The sequence below is a fragment of the Bufo bufo genome, chromosome 4 (genome assembly GCF_905171765.1).
Source record: "Bufo bufo chromosome 4, aBufBuf1.1, whole genome shotgun sequence".
NCBI classification, from domain to species: domain Eukaryota; kingdom Metazoa; phylum Chordata; class Amphibia; order Anura; family Bufonidae; genus Bufo; species Bufo bufo.
The window spans coordinates 587,709,425-587,725,205 of record NC_053392.1 but is presented as its reverse complement, the minus strand read 5'-3'; the positions used below and the strand labels follow the sequence as shown (position 1 = coordinate 587,725,205).

Here is a 15,781-nt window from a genome sequence, read left to right as displayed (position 1 = left end):
CAGGTAAACAAAGGGCCAGAACAGAACTAGGGAAATTAGGATTTTTTTTCCCCCTAAAACTTGCTTAGCTTATGTATATATTGCTGACCATCAGATTTACAGTGCTATATATATTTATTTTACATAGCTCGGACAACCCATTTAAAAGTCCAAAACATCTTCATTTTCTCCATGGCAGCTAAAGTTTAAATACCTGCCCGTCTAGAAGTTAACTATACAAAAGTTTATCTCATCTAGGTACTTGCACAAACATAGGGCAATTAGGCTTCACAGAACCACCAGGTCAACCAACTTCCAGGCTCTCTGACACTGACAGAGCACCTAAGCCCTTTGTTTATCCCCACAATAATGAGCCCAGCAGCTACATCTGGGTTTCCTGCAGGCTAGGAGAAAGTAGTGTACAGGAATGATGGAGGGAATGGCAGGTCCCTCTACCAACCTAACCACCATAGAAATCCAGGCCCATAAAAGAAGTGCCTCAGCAAACTACACTTTGCTGAAACAACCCTGCTTTCCTGGATTCTTTTTACCTCCCCATCTGAGCATTCTGGGTGAGATATACAAACCCCCTCCACTACTTTATCAGCCACCATGCAACACTGGTATATGCTGAAAGAGCGCCATTTTGGCATATGCTGGGCTAGTAAGCATGGGCATACCTCTTATTTTCATAACAGACTATGCTTTTCCATATATATATAAATTCAGTCAAGGGAAGGAATGTAGAATGCTAATTTCCCCTGATAAGATGTATTACAAAGTGGTATCTGTGAAAGATATTAGGTGGTTAATGAACATGAATTGTGCTGTTTTTACTTAATTGTCAAGTATTCTCCATTTTTAAGTTTTATGCCTAAAGGGGTTATCCAATTTCTCAAAAACCCCCAACATGTGCCGGGCCCCTCACCGGTAATATACTTACCCCGCTCCCGGTGCCGCTCCTGGTCCCTGCTGCTTCTCCCTGCACACGGATGAAAACATCTGGTGTCGGGGGGGGGGGAGCAGCCAATGGCAGGCGGGGACAGGGACGAGCCTCCCTATCGTTACAAGCGATGCTAGCGGGGTAAGTATATTACCGGTGAGAGGCCCGGCACATGTAGGTGTTTTTGAGAAATTGGATAACCCCTTTAAATGTCTTGGGCTAATATAACATCTTTAAAGAGCATGAATTTTAAGTTGAATTAAGAAATATAGTTTGTTGTTTTCTTAATTCAGTTTTGTAACATGCATAAGGAACTTAGACATGGCAAATATGGAACTACTCAGACACATAGACTGGAACTACTCAGACACATAGACATCTCTTCTAGATGGATTTACGCTAGATGGATCTTTTATAGCACTGAGAAGGTTTCTGAACAGTTAATATAAAGTTTGTAGACAGAGAAGGTGGAACGACAAGCTAATGAAAAGTAAGGAACACACCACTTTCCCCTAAGGCTGTGATGGCTAACCTCCGGCACTGCAGCTGTAGTAAAACTACGACTCCCAAGATGCACACTTGCTTGGCTGTTCTCAGAACTCCATAGAAATGAATGGACCATGTTTCACCACTGCTGGAGTGCCGGAGGTTAGCCATCACTACTCTAAGGTATATTACAAGGTGGCATCTTCCTTTCCCCAAGTCTTCTATTTACTGTTTTACACTAGATGGGTTTTGACAGGGGTGTGAAGTATGTAGGAGCAAATACTATATAGATGTTGTAGGTTCAGTAATGTGAGCTGTTAAATAGTCATATGTTGTATATGTTTTTTCTTTCAGGTGATAGACGATGGATTATTTAACACAAGAATTACAATCCCAACAATATCCACCAAACCACCGATAATGATAATTTATCATTTATTAATCACAATATATTTAAAGATTTTATGAAGTTATCATCGTGCCTCGAGATGTATTTCTTTTTAACAAGAAAAAAACTTGGAGCTTTGTTTCATATTGTTACAGTGTTCATTTTTGGCCTTCCCATGGTTAAGACACAAGGTCTATTCCCAGGACTGGAGAATATAGCAGCATTTAAGCCCATATACACAGATCCACCGGACGCAACCTGCGGAATCCCAAAACGAAGCGTCTTTTGTCAAAGTAATGTGAGCTTACAAAGTCTCCAGACCTGCACTCAACACCTATGTGTTCAAGACTGTCCATATAGAGCTGCTATTCCGGACTTCCATCAGCTTCTCAAGGATGATCTCGGCACCTGTGTCAGAAAGGATAAGACTGATTTACGTCCCAAGTCCGGTAACAATTCCAATAGCTTCATATTTTATGATCACAAAGACTGTTTTGTTGCTGCTTCTCCTTTAAGAATTGGAAGCTCATTCACGTTGGCCGTGTGGCTGAAACCCGAGCAGGATGGTGAAATGTAAGTACTGAGGCATCGGTTACACATTCCTTGTATGCAAGAGAAATAATTCAGAGATAAAAACAACCAAAAAATCCAAAAACAACCAATTCAACCATGTGCATCATTATTTTTAATACAACTGATGGTTGTTTAGTTCTAGATTTTGGTTAAAATAGCAAGGGGGTGGCTTTCTTTTGGTAAAAGTTGTAATGTGACACTTTCTAAGTTGATGCAGTTGCCCAAAAAGAGGTTATAGGAACGGTTTACATTATTTAGTGTTTATCCATCTGACCTATACTCTGTGACTATATTACCCATGATGCACCAGGACCTTAGGGTTTATCTCTCATCGGTTTCGGTTATGTACAATGAGCTGTCATTTTGTATTATTGTAACTGTTATTATGTTTTACTCAGTTTGCCACTCAGCTTTCTAAAGATCCTGAATGACATTGTTGTGCAGTCATTGCAGCTCAATCCCACTGAATGGAATGGGCTTTTGCTGCAATACCAAGCACAGCCACTATACATGTATTTATTTCATGCACTTATATAGCGCTACTGTATTCCACAGCGCTTTACAGACATTAGCATCCAACTGTCCCCAGTGGGGCTCACAATCTAAGGTCCCTATCAGTATGTCTTTGCGGTGTGGGAGGAAACCGGAGAACCCGGAGGAAACCCAAGCAAACACGGGGAGAACATACAAACTCCATGCAGATGTTATCCTTGGTCTGACTCGAACCTAGGACCCCAGCCATGCAAGGAACCGGTGCTAACCACTGAGCCACTTGTGCTGGGTTTTCTGTGAGGAGTGTGTAGTGTGACAGCCGCGGCCTCGTCGGACAACTGATCGGCACAGGTTACAGGAGTTGAGCTCCTACAATCAGATATTGATGACCTATCCTGAGGATAGCTAATCTATCCTCAGGATAGGTCATCTATATTCTACTCTACCCCTTTAAGTGGAGCTAATGGGTCAGCATTAAGAAAAAAAATGTCCTCATCACAGACATCCCTTCTAGTTTAAAAGAAGTCATGATGATCAGCTAATCATCACGATCTGCCACTCTGGAAGCTGATATTACCCAGCAAAGTGCCCTGGTTCGTTTTCTCTGCAGTGACCACTAGAGGGCAAATGTAGTATTACATGCATCTATTTGAATGGATGGCCTTTTGTAGTCTGATAAGGTTCTTTTGAGCAATAGCTATTGCTTGTTAATGACTCTCAACTCTGGTTTATAGAGAAGAATCCCAAAAGGAGGATACCTTGGAAAATTTCCATTGTTATGTATTACATAACAATACTAGGGTTGCCACCCAGCCGCTATCTCACCGACAAGGCCCGTATTTTAGTATTTTCTACCGGCAAATTTTCTGTACAGACTGTTACTAATGAGTGCTTCCTTTGTGGAGCGCTCATTAGTACAGCCTTTACATTTCCCCACTTGTGTTAAGAAAAAAAACCCACTCACGTCCTCCCATTTGATCGCGCCGTGGGAAACACTTGCTGCTGACTGAATGTGCACAGGACAGGACCAGCGCTCCAGCATGATGACGTCTCGTAGGTCCTGTCCTGAACTTCCAGTCAAAAGCGAGTGTTCCTAGTGGCGCGGGCAAATGGAGGACATGAGTGCTTTCAATCTTACTGGGGGCACTAATGAGGGGCATTAGCCTTACTGGGGCGTATTAATGGGGCCATTTCTCTTAAATATTCTTACTGGGGACACTAATGGGGGCATTATTCTTACTGGGGCACACTAATTGGGCCATTACTCTTAATGGGGGGCACTAATGGGGGGTATTAATTCTGGGGCGCATTAATTGGGGCAGTACTTTTACTGGAGGGCACTAATGTGGGCATTATTATAACTGGGGCCACTAGTGGGGGCTTTATTCCTACTGGGGGGTACTAATGGGGGCATTATTCTTACTGGGGGCACTAATGGGGGAATTTTTCTTACTGGGGAGCACTAATGGGGCCATTACTCCTACTGGGAAGCACTAATCGGGGGCATTAATTCTGGGGTGCACTAATAGGGGCATTACTATTACTGGGGGACACTAATAGGGGCAATACTATTACTGGGGGACACTAATGGGGCATTACTATTACTGGGGGTATTAATATTACTGAGGGCACTGATGAGGTCAGTATTAATTCTGGGGGGTGCTAATGGGGGCATTACTTATTCTGGGGAGCACTAATGGGGCATTACTATTACTGGGGGCACTAATGGGGGCAATATTAGTTCTGGGGGGCACTAATGGGGCATTATTAATGCTGGGGGGCACTAATGGAGACATTATTAATTTTGGGGGGCACTAATACGGGCATTACTCTTACTGGGGGGCACTAATGAAGGCAGTAATATTACTGGGGGGCATTAATGGAGGCATTAATATTATTGGGAGCCACAGTATGACAGCAACTTAACACCCCGTGTTAAGCCATGCTCCCACAACCACACCTCCATTGGGGTGTGACGCAAATTGGACGGAATTTTTGTTGTGAAAGGTAGCAACCCTAAACAATAATAGGGAGGCTATTTCATTATGAAATGAGGCTAATGGGTCAGCTTTAAAAAAGAATGTCTTCAGAGAGGTTGCTACATGACAGACAACCCCTCTAATTGAAAAGAACCAACAATGATCAGCTAATCATCACAATCTGGTCTTCTGGAAGCTGATATTACCTGGGAAATTCTCCTGGTTCATTTTCTTTACAGCGGCCACTAGAGGGCAAATTAAGTATTACATGCATCTATTCAAATGAACAGCCTTTCATGTTTGGACCAGGTCCTTTAGAGCAATATCACTTGCATGTTAATGGTTCCCAAATAAAATTACCTATTACAAAACAATAACAAAACAACATTAGTAATGACATTTCATTTTCAAAGGGGTTGTCCAGTTCCAGAAAGAACCTGGACAACCCCCAGGATCTGACTAAAAGTTAAGTATTTACCTGAAAGACCGCGCACTGCTGGTCCAGATCATATGGCCAGGCTCTATTCAGGCGAAATCGGTAGTCAAAAACTTGTGACTGTTACAGCTAATAAGGGGCTTCAGCTGTGCACCTAATAAGCATTAAAGGGGTTCTTCCATGATTAATATAAAAAATGAAAATCAGACATCATACAGGACATGACAGTCTCGTTCTAACAAAGCTAGAACCAGCCCTGGACCTCACATGGATCCAGAGATCTCCCCATTCATTGCTCTAATTGTTCTATTAGGTTCTCTTCATGCTGCTAGCTCAGGGGGCATGTCCTTTCTGTTGCAGATCTCTCCCTATAACAGCTCGAGGAGGGGGGTGTCCTTTCCTCTGTTGCTCTTTCCCTGTAACTTCTACAGCTTTCAACAGTAATTATGGCTGGTGGTAGTTGAAGATTTAAGCTGAGCATGTGCGACCACCGCAGTGAGGTGGACAAGAAATAAGGAAAACAACAAAAAGCAGGTGGCGCTATACAGATGCATTTTATTGAATAGCCCAGTGGTTATACTAAACTTTTAGTTACATGCAATTACAAAACAATTCAAGTGCTGTGTTGAAAAATGTAAAATGTGTTTGTGGCACGACCCTTTTAAATAAAAATGTCTTCAAAGAGGTTGACTCATCCCATACAGCCCTTTTTAATTTGAGAGAAGCCACGACGATCAGCTAATCAACACAATCTGGCCCTCTAGAAGCTGATATCACCTAAGAAAGTCCCCAGGCTAATTTTTCCTACAGTGGCCACTAGAGGTCAAATTAAGTATTACATGTATCTATTCCAATGGATGGTCTTTGATGGGCATTGCTTGTTTGTGGCTCACCACTCTGGCTCATTTATAGGTATCTATGTATACCTCACAAAGGTATATGGAAAGAGGTTGAGATGAGTAATCCTCTAAAAGGTTAAACAAGTCCCACAAAAAATATTCTACGGTTTTCAAACCGGCACCTGGTTCTGGAAACTTTTGTATTTACATGTAATTAAATATGTGTCATAACTACTGAGTTATTTGATGAAATCTATCTGTACAGCGCCACCTGCTGTTTGCTCTTTTTCTAATTTCTCTGTCCTGCTCACTGAGACGGAAGCACATGCTCAGTTCCATCCTTCAACTGCCACCAGCTACAGCAGAAAGGACACGCGCCCAAGAAAGGACACGCGCCCGATAAAGGACACGCCCAGCCTGAAATAAATCTAGCAGAACAATTGGAACAATGAATGGGGAGATCTCTGGATCCATGTGAGGTACAGGGCTGGTCCTAGCTTTGTCACGTACTAGATGATGTCTCATTTACACATTATTCATGGGATAACCCCTTTAAGAGAAAGCACTGACAAATATTTTCCATATAACAAGGGCACAGTGAAATTACTTCTGACATCGATCACTTTAAAATGCCTCCTTAAAAAACATTATCTGTCATTTCGATATTTCATTTTTTCTCTCCGTTCCTGGTATACGGCTCTCGGTGAATAATTAGTTGATTATTCACATATACCAAGAGAATATCTAATGTCCTAATTGGTGGAATAATGAAAATCTATTTGTCTCTAAAATCATGCTCCCAACAGAGCGAGTGCCGCTGAAATAGCCTTTTGAATATATCCACATGTGTGTTAAGATATTATATGCAATAATGTCTTTGAATTTCCGGTACTCACCTGAGGCAACTCTTAAAAATAGCTGCTATCATTAGATACACAAAGCATATAATCTTAGAGGAATCCCAGCCCTTGGCATCGCATTAGCATGAATGGTATAATTCGGCTTTGTTTAGCATGGCTTGCATAGTAACTAATGAGGCAGGAGTTTAAATATGAACTCAAGACAATGAGCAAAGAGCATTCCTCATCATCGTTCCTGCTCCTTGCCTGTGCAAGAGATTCTTCCTCACCGTGTAACAAAGAGGTACCCTGCGCTATAACATGCACTAAAAGTAATGACGAACAGCAGCCTCGGGGTATAAATGTATAGAGACAACAGTGGGGCAAGCAGCTGTGAAATTTAAATAGTATAAAGAGGGAATGATAAATGAGACTTCAGTGCCTAGAAATCCTCAGCTGAGACTTACCAGATTCTCCAGAGATCCGGGCCACAAGATCAATGACGCTGTTGGCCCCAGGATCAGATCAGACCATCAAATTGTTCTTAATAGCCCTCAAGGAAATGAAAAAAAAAAAAGTATTAATTGCACCGTGTAATTAAAAGAGCAATTCCACTTATTTTCCAAAGCTTGCAGATGGGATCAGGTAGTGTGAAGCCCCTCCCCCGAGTAAGCATAGTTCCCACCCCTAAATAATAAGCTCAGGATCTAAAAATATAACAAAATCAGACTGAAGCATAAAATGGCGCTCATAGTGGATGCCACTTACATTTCTTATGTGGTGGTGGCTGCATTGACCTGAAATAAAATCAGCATAAATAAAATAAAAAATTGGGGCCATAAAAAATTACTTATAGGTTTGGTAAAATGGCATATACAAGTACTATACGTGAACACTGCACGTGGGTAGTGTATATAAGCAGTGTATGTGAACGTCGTACATGATTAGTATACATGAGCATCATACATGAAAATGACATATAAGCATTATACAAGCATTGTATGTGAGTATTATACATGATCATTACATGTGAGTAGTATATGTAATCATTGCATGTGAGGAGCATACATGAACATTGTTTGTCAGTAGTATATATGAGCATTGTATGTATTATACAGGGTGAGTCAATAGTTGTAGGACACCCTTTTATTTCAGAAACGAAGGGGAAAATCAAATATCCGAATACCCCAGCAAGTATTGGGTGAGGGGGCCTATCTTTTAGGCTATATCCGGAATTGAAAGCTGCCATATTGGATCAAAAGCAAATTTCTCCAATGGGAAGAGGGTCATGTAGCATATCAAAGAAGACCAGAATTTTCTCAGAAATCGAGTGCCACAATAAGGTTTGTAATATCTCTTGTGATTTAAAAGTTATCAACACAGAAGGTTGCAACAACAACCGGGAATGTCCCTGTGATGCACAACTATTTGATGTGTTCAATGTGTTGTCCCTGCTGCTGAACACAGAACTTTGAGGTTTTGAACTTTCTGTGTTGATTGCTTTTGAACCACCAGAGATATTACAAACCTGATTGTGGCACTCGATTTCCGAGAAAATGCTGTTCTTCTTTGATATGCTACATAAACCTTTCCCATGGGAAAAATATGCCCTTAAACCAATATGGCGGCTTTCAAAATGGTGGCCATGTTCCGAACATAGTCTAAAAGATAGGCCCCGTCACCTATTACTTGATGGGGTATTCAGATATTTCTTTTTTTTTTTTTTTTCGTTTCGGAAATATAAGGGTGTCATGAGACATTTGACTCATCCTGTACATGAGAACTGTGCATGAGCATTGAACGTGGGCATTGTACTGTATGTATCATACATGAGTATTGTATGTGAGTATTACTAACAAAATACTAGACCCTATCTGGGAAGGGTTTATTATTAATCAACAAATAAAGCCTGTTTAGGCTATTAACCTCGCTTGTCCCAGATATTAAAACTTAACATTTATTAAATCTGCTAAGAGTTTCTAAGTGAAAAGAAAGTGAACTACGGAAAGGGTTAAAACTATCTGATGCCTTATCAGTACTGCAGCATGTGTATCCTAGCTACAATGTGAGCCGGGGGTGCACTCCCCGTGCCTTCACACACTTTAATACTGTATTAGCAGACCTATACAGCACCGTCCTATCTGTATCAATATAGAAGATTCTCGGACATGCTCTGCTATTAATACTTGTGGCTGGAACTGACACGGATCACAGAGTCTAAAACATTAAACTGTCCCCCAACATGTTTCGCCAGCTAATCTGGCTTCATCAGGGGTAACGGACAGAATTGAATAAAGACGCTGTTTGAGGACCTTATAAAGGCTGTCTCCACCTTGGGAGCAGACTAAAAGGGCCAATAGGTATGGAGGATACGAGTGGGTGAGTATCAGGTAAGCCCTATCACCAATAGGCGACCTGCAAGTACCGATGACACTGCACCACCGTCATCCAGGTGGGAGTCTTCAGGTGAGTCAGATGCGCATCCAGTACCTGCGCCAGAACTTACCTCCCTGGAACGCCACTGCAGGAAACTGCGGCTGCGCAGGAACTTAAATGTACCAGAAGCATCTCTTTTTATAGTGCGCCTGCGCGTACACTTAGTCTTCAGGCGCATCGCTCTACCTTACTGCGCCTGCGCGTACACTTAGTCTTCAGGCCCATCGCTCTACCTCACTGCGCCTGCGCGTACACTTAGTCTTCAGGCCCATCGCTCTACCTTACTGCGCCTGCGCGTACACTTAGTCTTCAGGCCCATCGCTCTACCTTACTGCGCCTGCGCGTACACTTAGACTCTGACAGCATTGCTCTGCCTCACTGCGCCTGCGTACACACTTCGTCTGAGAGTTCGTTTCTCTTCATCACTGAGGCTGCGCGCTGACTTAGTCTCACAGCGCTGCAGCTTAACAGGTATTATCGCCACCTCTGCTGTGTTTCGGCTATGTGAGCCCTAGGTGATACAAGGGAACACCATAGCTAGATTTACACTCATTGGGATGAGATCATACTTTTAAATCGTATCTCACCCGAAATGGTATCATATCTATAGCACAGTGGGCATAAAAAACGTGATCTCGCTAAACGTAAAAAATATTTATATTAGTGAATATAGATAATCATAACAGCGTCTACGCCTGCTCTCAAATTAATAAATATCGATCATGTTTGATTGAAAAGTGCAGATAATTATTCTAAAAAAGGAAGAAAAAGTGAAGCCTTCATTGAGGCCTTTTGGGCTGAGGCTATCAAGACGGTAAATCCATCTTGTGTCTTCTTGTGTGTGAGTATTATATATGAGAACTGTAAGTGAGCATTGCACATGAACATTTTGTGTGAGCATTGCATGTGAGTATTATACATGAGAACCATGCATGAGTATTATACATGAGTATTGCATTTCAGTATAATATATGAGCTTTATACATAAACATTGCATGTGATCATTATACATAAGCATTAAGTGTGAGCACTGTACATGGGCATTATAACTAAGCATGACACGTGAGCACTGTACATGGGCATTATAACTAAGCATGACACGTAAGCGCTGTACCTGAGCATCGGTGTCGTCTCTTTTTGTCTGCATTATATTTCCCAGCATATGTTTACTATTTTGACAGTTTTGATCTGTTTTCTATTTACTTCTTAAGGTGTGTGATAGAAAAGTCTTCTGATGGGCAGATTGTGTTCAAACTCACAATCTCCGAGAAAGAGACCGCGTTTTATTATCGCACAGTAAATGGTTTGCAGCCTCCTATAAAAGTAATGACACAGGGGAGATTTGCTGTGAAGAAATGGATTCATCTTACTGTGCAGGTGAGTAGAAATACAGAACATTTGGTTAAACATGAAAAGTGTTTTAAAATGATGTGTGAAGAGAAGCTCCTGAGCTGTAGCAACAAGATACATCCGTGCGTATATGTGTGTGTGCAGGGGTGTAGATACAGAAATATGCTCTGTATAGATGATTAGATAGATTGAGAGACGGATAGATAGATAATAGATAGATAATAGATAGATAATAGATAGATATGAGATAGATAGATAGATAATAGATAGATAGATAGATAGATATAAAATAGATAGATATGAGATAGATACATGGGTAGAAATGAAATAGATAGATCTGAAATAGATGACTAGATAGATAGGAGATAGATTGATAGTTATGAGATTGATGATATATATATATATATATATATATAATAGATAGCTAGATAAATAGAAGGATAGATGGATGAATTAGATGGATAGATAGATGATAGATAGATTGTATGAATTAAATATTTATATGTATTTTTAGGTATTTATTCACAATTTTGATTGGTTATGATCAATGTATGTATTGCGATACACTTATGGACACAACATTTTATTCATATGTTCTGTTATTTATATTTTTACTTAATTACACTAATCATGTTGGAAATTGATCACCCTATATATATGTTGGAACACCCACTTTGTATATCACTGCTTGAGGAAGGTTCCAGTGTGTGGACTGAAACGTTGTGTTGGTGAATTAAAGTCACATTCATTTTTACTTGTTTGGAGTGCCGTGGAATATATATATATTTTTCTAAAATAATAGATAATTAGATAGATATGAGATAGATAGATAATTAGATAGATATGAGATAGAGAGATAAGGACAGAATTCTGGCACACATGCTTGCTTAGTAGGTGTGCTTCTTCCTCTTATGATGTCAGAGCACAGCTGTGTTCTGTGATCCAATCAGATCTCTCCACTTCTGGTCCACCTCCCCTCTCACAGCATTAAGCCTCATGCACACGTCCGTGGAACACGGACTGTGTGATACCGGCCTGGATTTCTTCTGAGTGCAGGAGCGCGCGGCGTCATTGGTTGCTATGACGCCGTGCGCTTCCTGCTGCCGCCGCTGCACTACGGTGGTACACTTGTATAGATCATACCAGTGTATCACCGTACTGCGGCAGCAGCAGGAAGCGCACGGCGTCATAGCAACCAATGACGCCGCGCGCTCCTGCACTCAGAAGAAATCCAGGCCGGTATCACGCGGTCCGTGTTCCACAGACGTGTGCATGAGGCTTAATACAAATTTGGGAAGGAAACTGCAGCTGTGCTCCCCCTTCCCCCATCTTCTTTTTTTTTTTTTATCAACAATTTTTATTGATTTTTTGTTTTTAAAACAAAAAGAAAGGAAAAAAGGAAGAGAAAAGAAAAAAGAATAAATCACATTACAAGAAGCAGTTGTCATATCCTGACGCAGCAGGGGATGGTACATGTGCATACAGTGTAATAGTTATACAGAGAGGATGAGCAAAATTCCAGTTTAAGGGAATAATAGTATAACCGCAAATCAGTAGACTATTAGCAATTCAGCTGGTATGAAACCCATTAGATCAAAAGGTAACAACTCCTTGTTATTTAGGGAGAAGCTAGTTAAGAGAAGTTTCTGTGTCTCCTCCAAGCCGACCAAGTCAAGAGGAATTTCTTTCTGGTACCCAACTCCCAATTAGAAAGCTCCTCAAGGCGGTAAATTTGATTAACCTTGTTCGTCCACTGTTCAGTGGAGGGGATTTCGTCAGAGCGCCATTTTGTGGGAATAAGGAGACGGGCCGCTGACAAAAGGTGTAAAAGTAGCCCATGACTTTTATCATATTTGGATGTATTTAGAGATAGAAGGGCGATTTCCGGTGTGCATGGGGCGGAAGAACCACTTATAGAGTTACTAATGCGGATTATCTGTTCCCACCAACTCAACAGAGGAGGGCAGTTCCACCAAATGTGCATGAAAGTGCCTTTATCCAAGCCACATCTCCAGCACAAGTCTGGTATGCCAGGGTACATGAGAGCCACTTTATCGGGTGTTCTGTACCATCTGGACAGAATTTTGTAACCATTCTCCTGCACCCGGACGCACCTTGAGGACTTATGAGGGGTAATCAGCAGTGAATTAACCTCCGTGTCAGAAAATTGTTTGCCTATATCTTTTTCCCATAATCCTATGTATGAGGGTTTAACTCTCGTGTGGGGCTGAATGAGCTTTTTGTAGATGAAGGAGATTAGTTTGGGGGGGTAAGTGGTAGAGGAAATCAGATTCTCAAACCATCCAGAGGTATGTGTCATGGGGGTGGATTTGGAGTAACTGAGCAGTTCTTCTTTAAGATATTGGAGAGCAAGAAAATTAGCGGGCTGTATACCGCTTGTGGAGGCTAGAATGGATTCAGGGGGAACACAGCCATCACCATCCAGTAGCTCCAATATTGGAGTAGATGAGGATCTAAGCTGGGAGGGGATGGAGGATTTTACTTCCCTAGGGGCGAGTGAATATATATCTTTGATTTGAAGGAGGTGGGGCAAAGGAAGTTGGTCAGCATATTTGGAAGAGAACCACTTCCATACATTGATAGTAGACCTTATTAGAGGGTTAGTCATATGCGGAAGGTGAGATATTGGCTTACCCGAGAGCAAAAGGGACCTAATAGAGGAAGTAAAGTTGGAATTTTCAATATGGAGCCATGTTTTATGTATAGGAGAACGTATCCAATCAACCACTCTAGAGAGGTGTATCAACTTCATGTATAATTCGGGATCAGGTAGGCCTATACCTCCTAGTTTTTTCGGTCTTATGAGGGAGGAAAGTGAAATTCTGGGCTTTTTCTTATCCCATAAGAACTGTCGTATAAGGGCATTTAATTTTGTGAAAAAAGAACGAGGGATCATGATCGGGAGAACCTGGAGGAGGTAAGTCAGTCTTGGGATGACCAATGACATTACAATGTTTTTCCTTCCAAACCAAGAGAGGAAATGCTTTTCTAGTGAGTCCAATTGAGCGGCCATAGACTTTAAAAGGGGGGTATAGTTCAAATGAAAAAGGTCTGGCAAGTGGGCATTAATCTTAATTCCTAAGTATGTTATGAATTGGGTCGTCCAATTAAATGGGGAATTAGTTTGGAGTTTTTTAACGGACGCAGGAGATAAACCAATATGTAGAATCTGAGACTTTTGGGGGTTGACCTTAAAGTTGGAGAATGAACTAAAGACATCTAGCGTATGGAGTATTTTAGTCATAGAGGTACTGGGGTTAGTGGTTAGGATCAAGAGATCATCCACAAAAGCGGCTAGTTTATGTTCTTGTGAACCAATCTTTAACCCTTTAATGGAATTCTCTTGCCTTAGTGCTTGCATAAGAGTTTCCATAACTAATACGAAAATAAGGGGGGAGAGAGGACAGCCTTGGCGAGTGCCATTTTTAATCTGGCATTTATTCTTTGGAGAGGATTTTAGGGCCTTGGAAAGCTCCGTGATATCAAAGGGCTTCGAAAGGTCTTCCTTCTGGGACAAGGTCAGAGAGGGTAATTTGAGAGTGTCTAGGAAAGAGTTGGGGTGGCAAAGTGATCCAGTGGCTGACGTACTGTCAGAGGGGGGGGGGGGCAAATTATAGAGGTCTTTGTAAAAAAGGCAAAATTGTTCCGCAATGGATTCAGGAGAAAAAAGTTGGTGTCCTTGGGGGGATTTGATAGAGGCTATATAGCTAGCATTTTTTCTTTTTTTAATTCGGTTCATAAGGAATCTTGAGGCTTTATTGCCGTGGGCATAGAATTTTTGTTGGGAAGAAAGGTAATATTTAGCTGATTTTTTATTTAAGATATTTTTCAGCTCAGATCTAGTAGCTAATAGTTCAGTGAGTTGTTGAGGGTCCAGTGACTGTTTATGCAGGTTCTCTAAGGTATGAATGCGGTCTAAAAGGGATGAGAAGTGTTTGTCAGCTAATTTTTTTAGGTGGGAGCACTTGCTTATGAAGTGTCCGCGTATATAAGCTTTGTGGGCGTCCCATAATGTCTGCGCGGAAATTTCAGGGGAGTCATTGGACTTGAAGTATTGCTCTAAAAGGGAGGTGAAAAAAGAAACGTGGCTAGTGTCGCTCAATATGGACTCATTAAGTCTCCAACCGGAGAACTTACCAGATCCAGGTTGAGGGTGTAAGGAGCAGAAAATTGGAGAGTGGTCTGAAACGGTAATGTTTCCAATCTGGGGGTCGGAGGATTGGTGTAAGAAGTCTTTAGGCACAAAGATGTAATCGATTCTGCTGTATGAATGAGAAGGAGCCGAATAAAAGGTATAATCAATACCAGTCGGATTCATACATCTCCATATGTCAACTAATCCCAGATCATTTAGTTTACTCTTGACTTTTTTTAGTAGTTTACCCGAAGTAGAAGACCTCTTGGACTAAGTGTCCGAGATCGGATGTAGGGCTAAGTTTAGGTCCCCAGCTAGGATAACTGTACCTTCTCTAATATTTTCAACAATAGAAAGAACTTTCAAAAGCCAAGGGACTTGGTCGTAATTGGGGGCATAGACATTAACCAAAGTGAACATTTTATGTCCAATAAGACCCTTTAAAATAACATATCTTCCCTCGGTGTCTGTAATGTGGGAGGAGTATTGAAAAGGGAAGTTCTTTTTTATGCCAATGCTGACTCCTCTGGAGGCCGCCCCATCAGAACTAGAATGATACCAATCAGGGAATTTAGAGTAGGAGAGATCAGGGTAATTTCCCTGTTTATAGTGGGTTTCCTGAAGAAAGATAATTGAGCACCTCTCCTTCCAGAGAAGGGAGAAGATCTGGGATCTTTTAGAGGGTGATCTTAATCCTTTCACATTGAAGGACGCGAGTTTAAAATCCGTCATAGTGGATTAAATGTGAAGGTATGGGCAGGGAGGATTTCGCTATGGTTTTTGGCATCAGAGATGGAGAAAAAGGTGTAATTGGCGGCCCCAAGAGGAGCCAGGACCCAGCACAGCACAACACCGAGAACACCTGTACAGTGTGTCAATACTTCC

At 41.5% G+C, this 15,781-nt stretch overlaps 1 protein-coding gene across 1 annotated transcript in view; it reads left to right on the top strand.

Moving 5' to 3' along the window:
- The first annotated feature begins 1,896 nt into the window (after window positions 1-1,896).
- Window positions 1,897-15,781, top strand: part of USH2A (usherin) — a 1,179,609-nt gene continuing 1,165,724 nt past the window's right edge. The window contains exons 1-2 of the mRNA XM_040430191.1: window positions 1,897-2,369; window positions 10,602-10,767. Of these exons, the coding sequence (XP_040286125.1) occupies window positions 1,897-2,369; window positions 10,602-10,767 (639 nt within the window). The remainder of the gene's footprint in view (window positions 2,370-10,601; window positions 10,768-15,781) is intronic.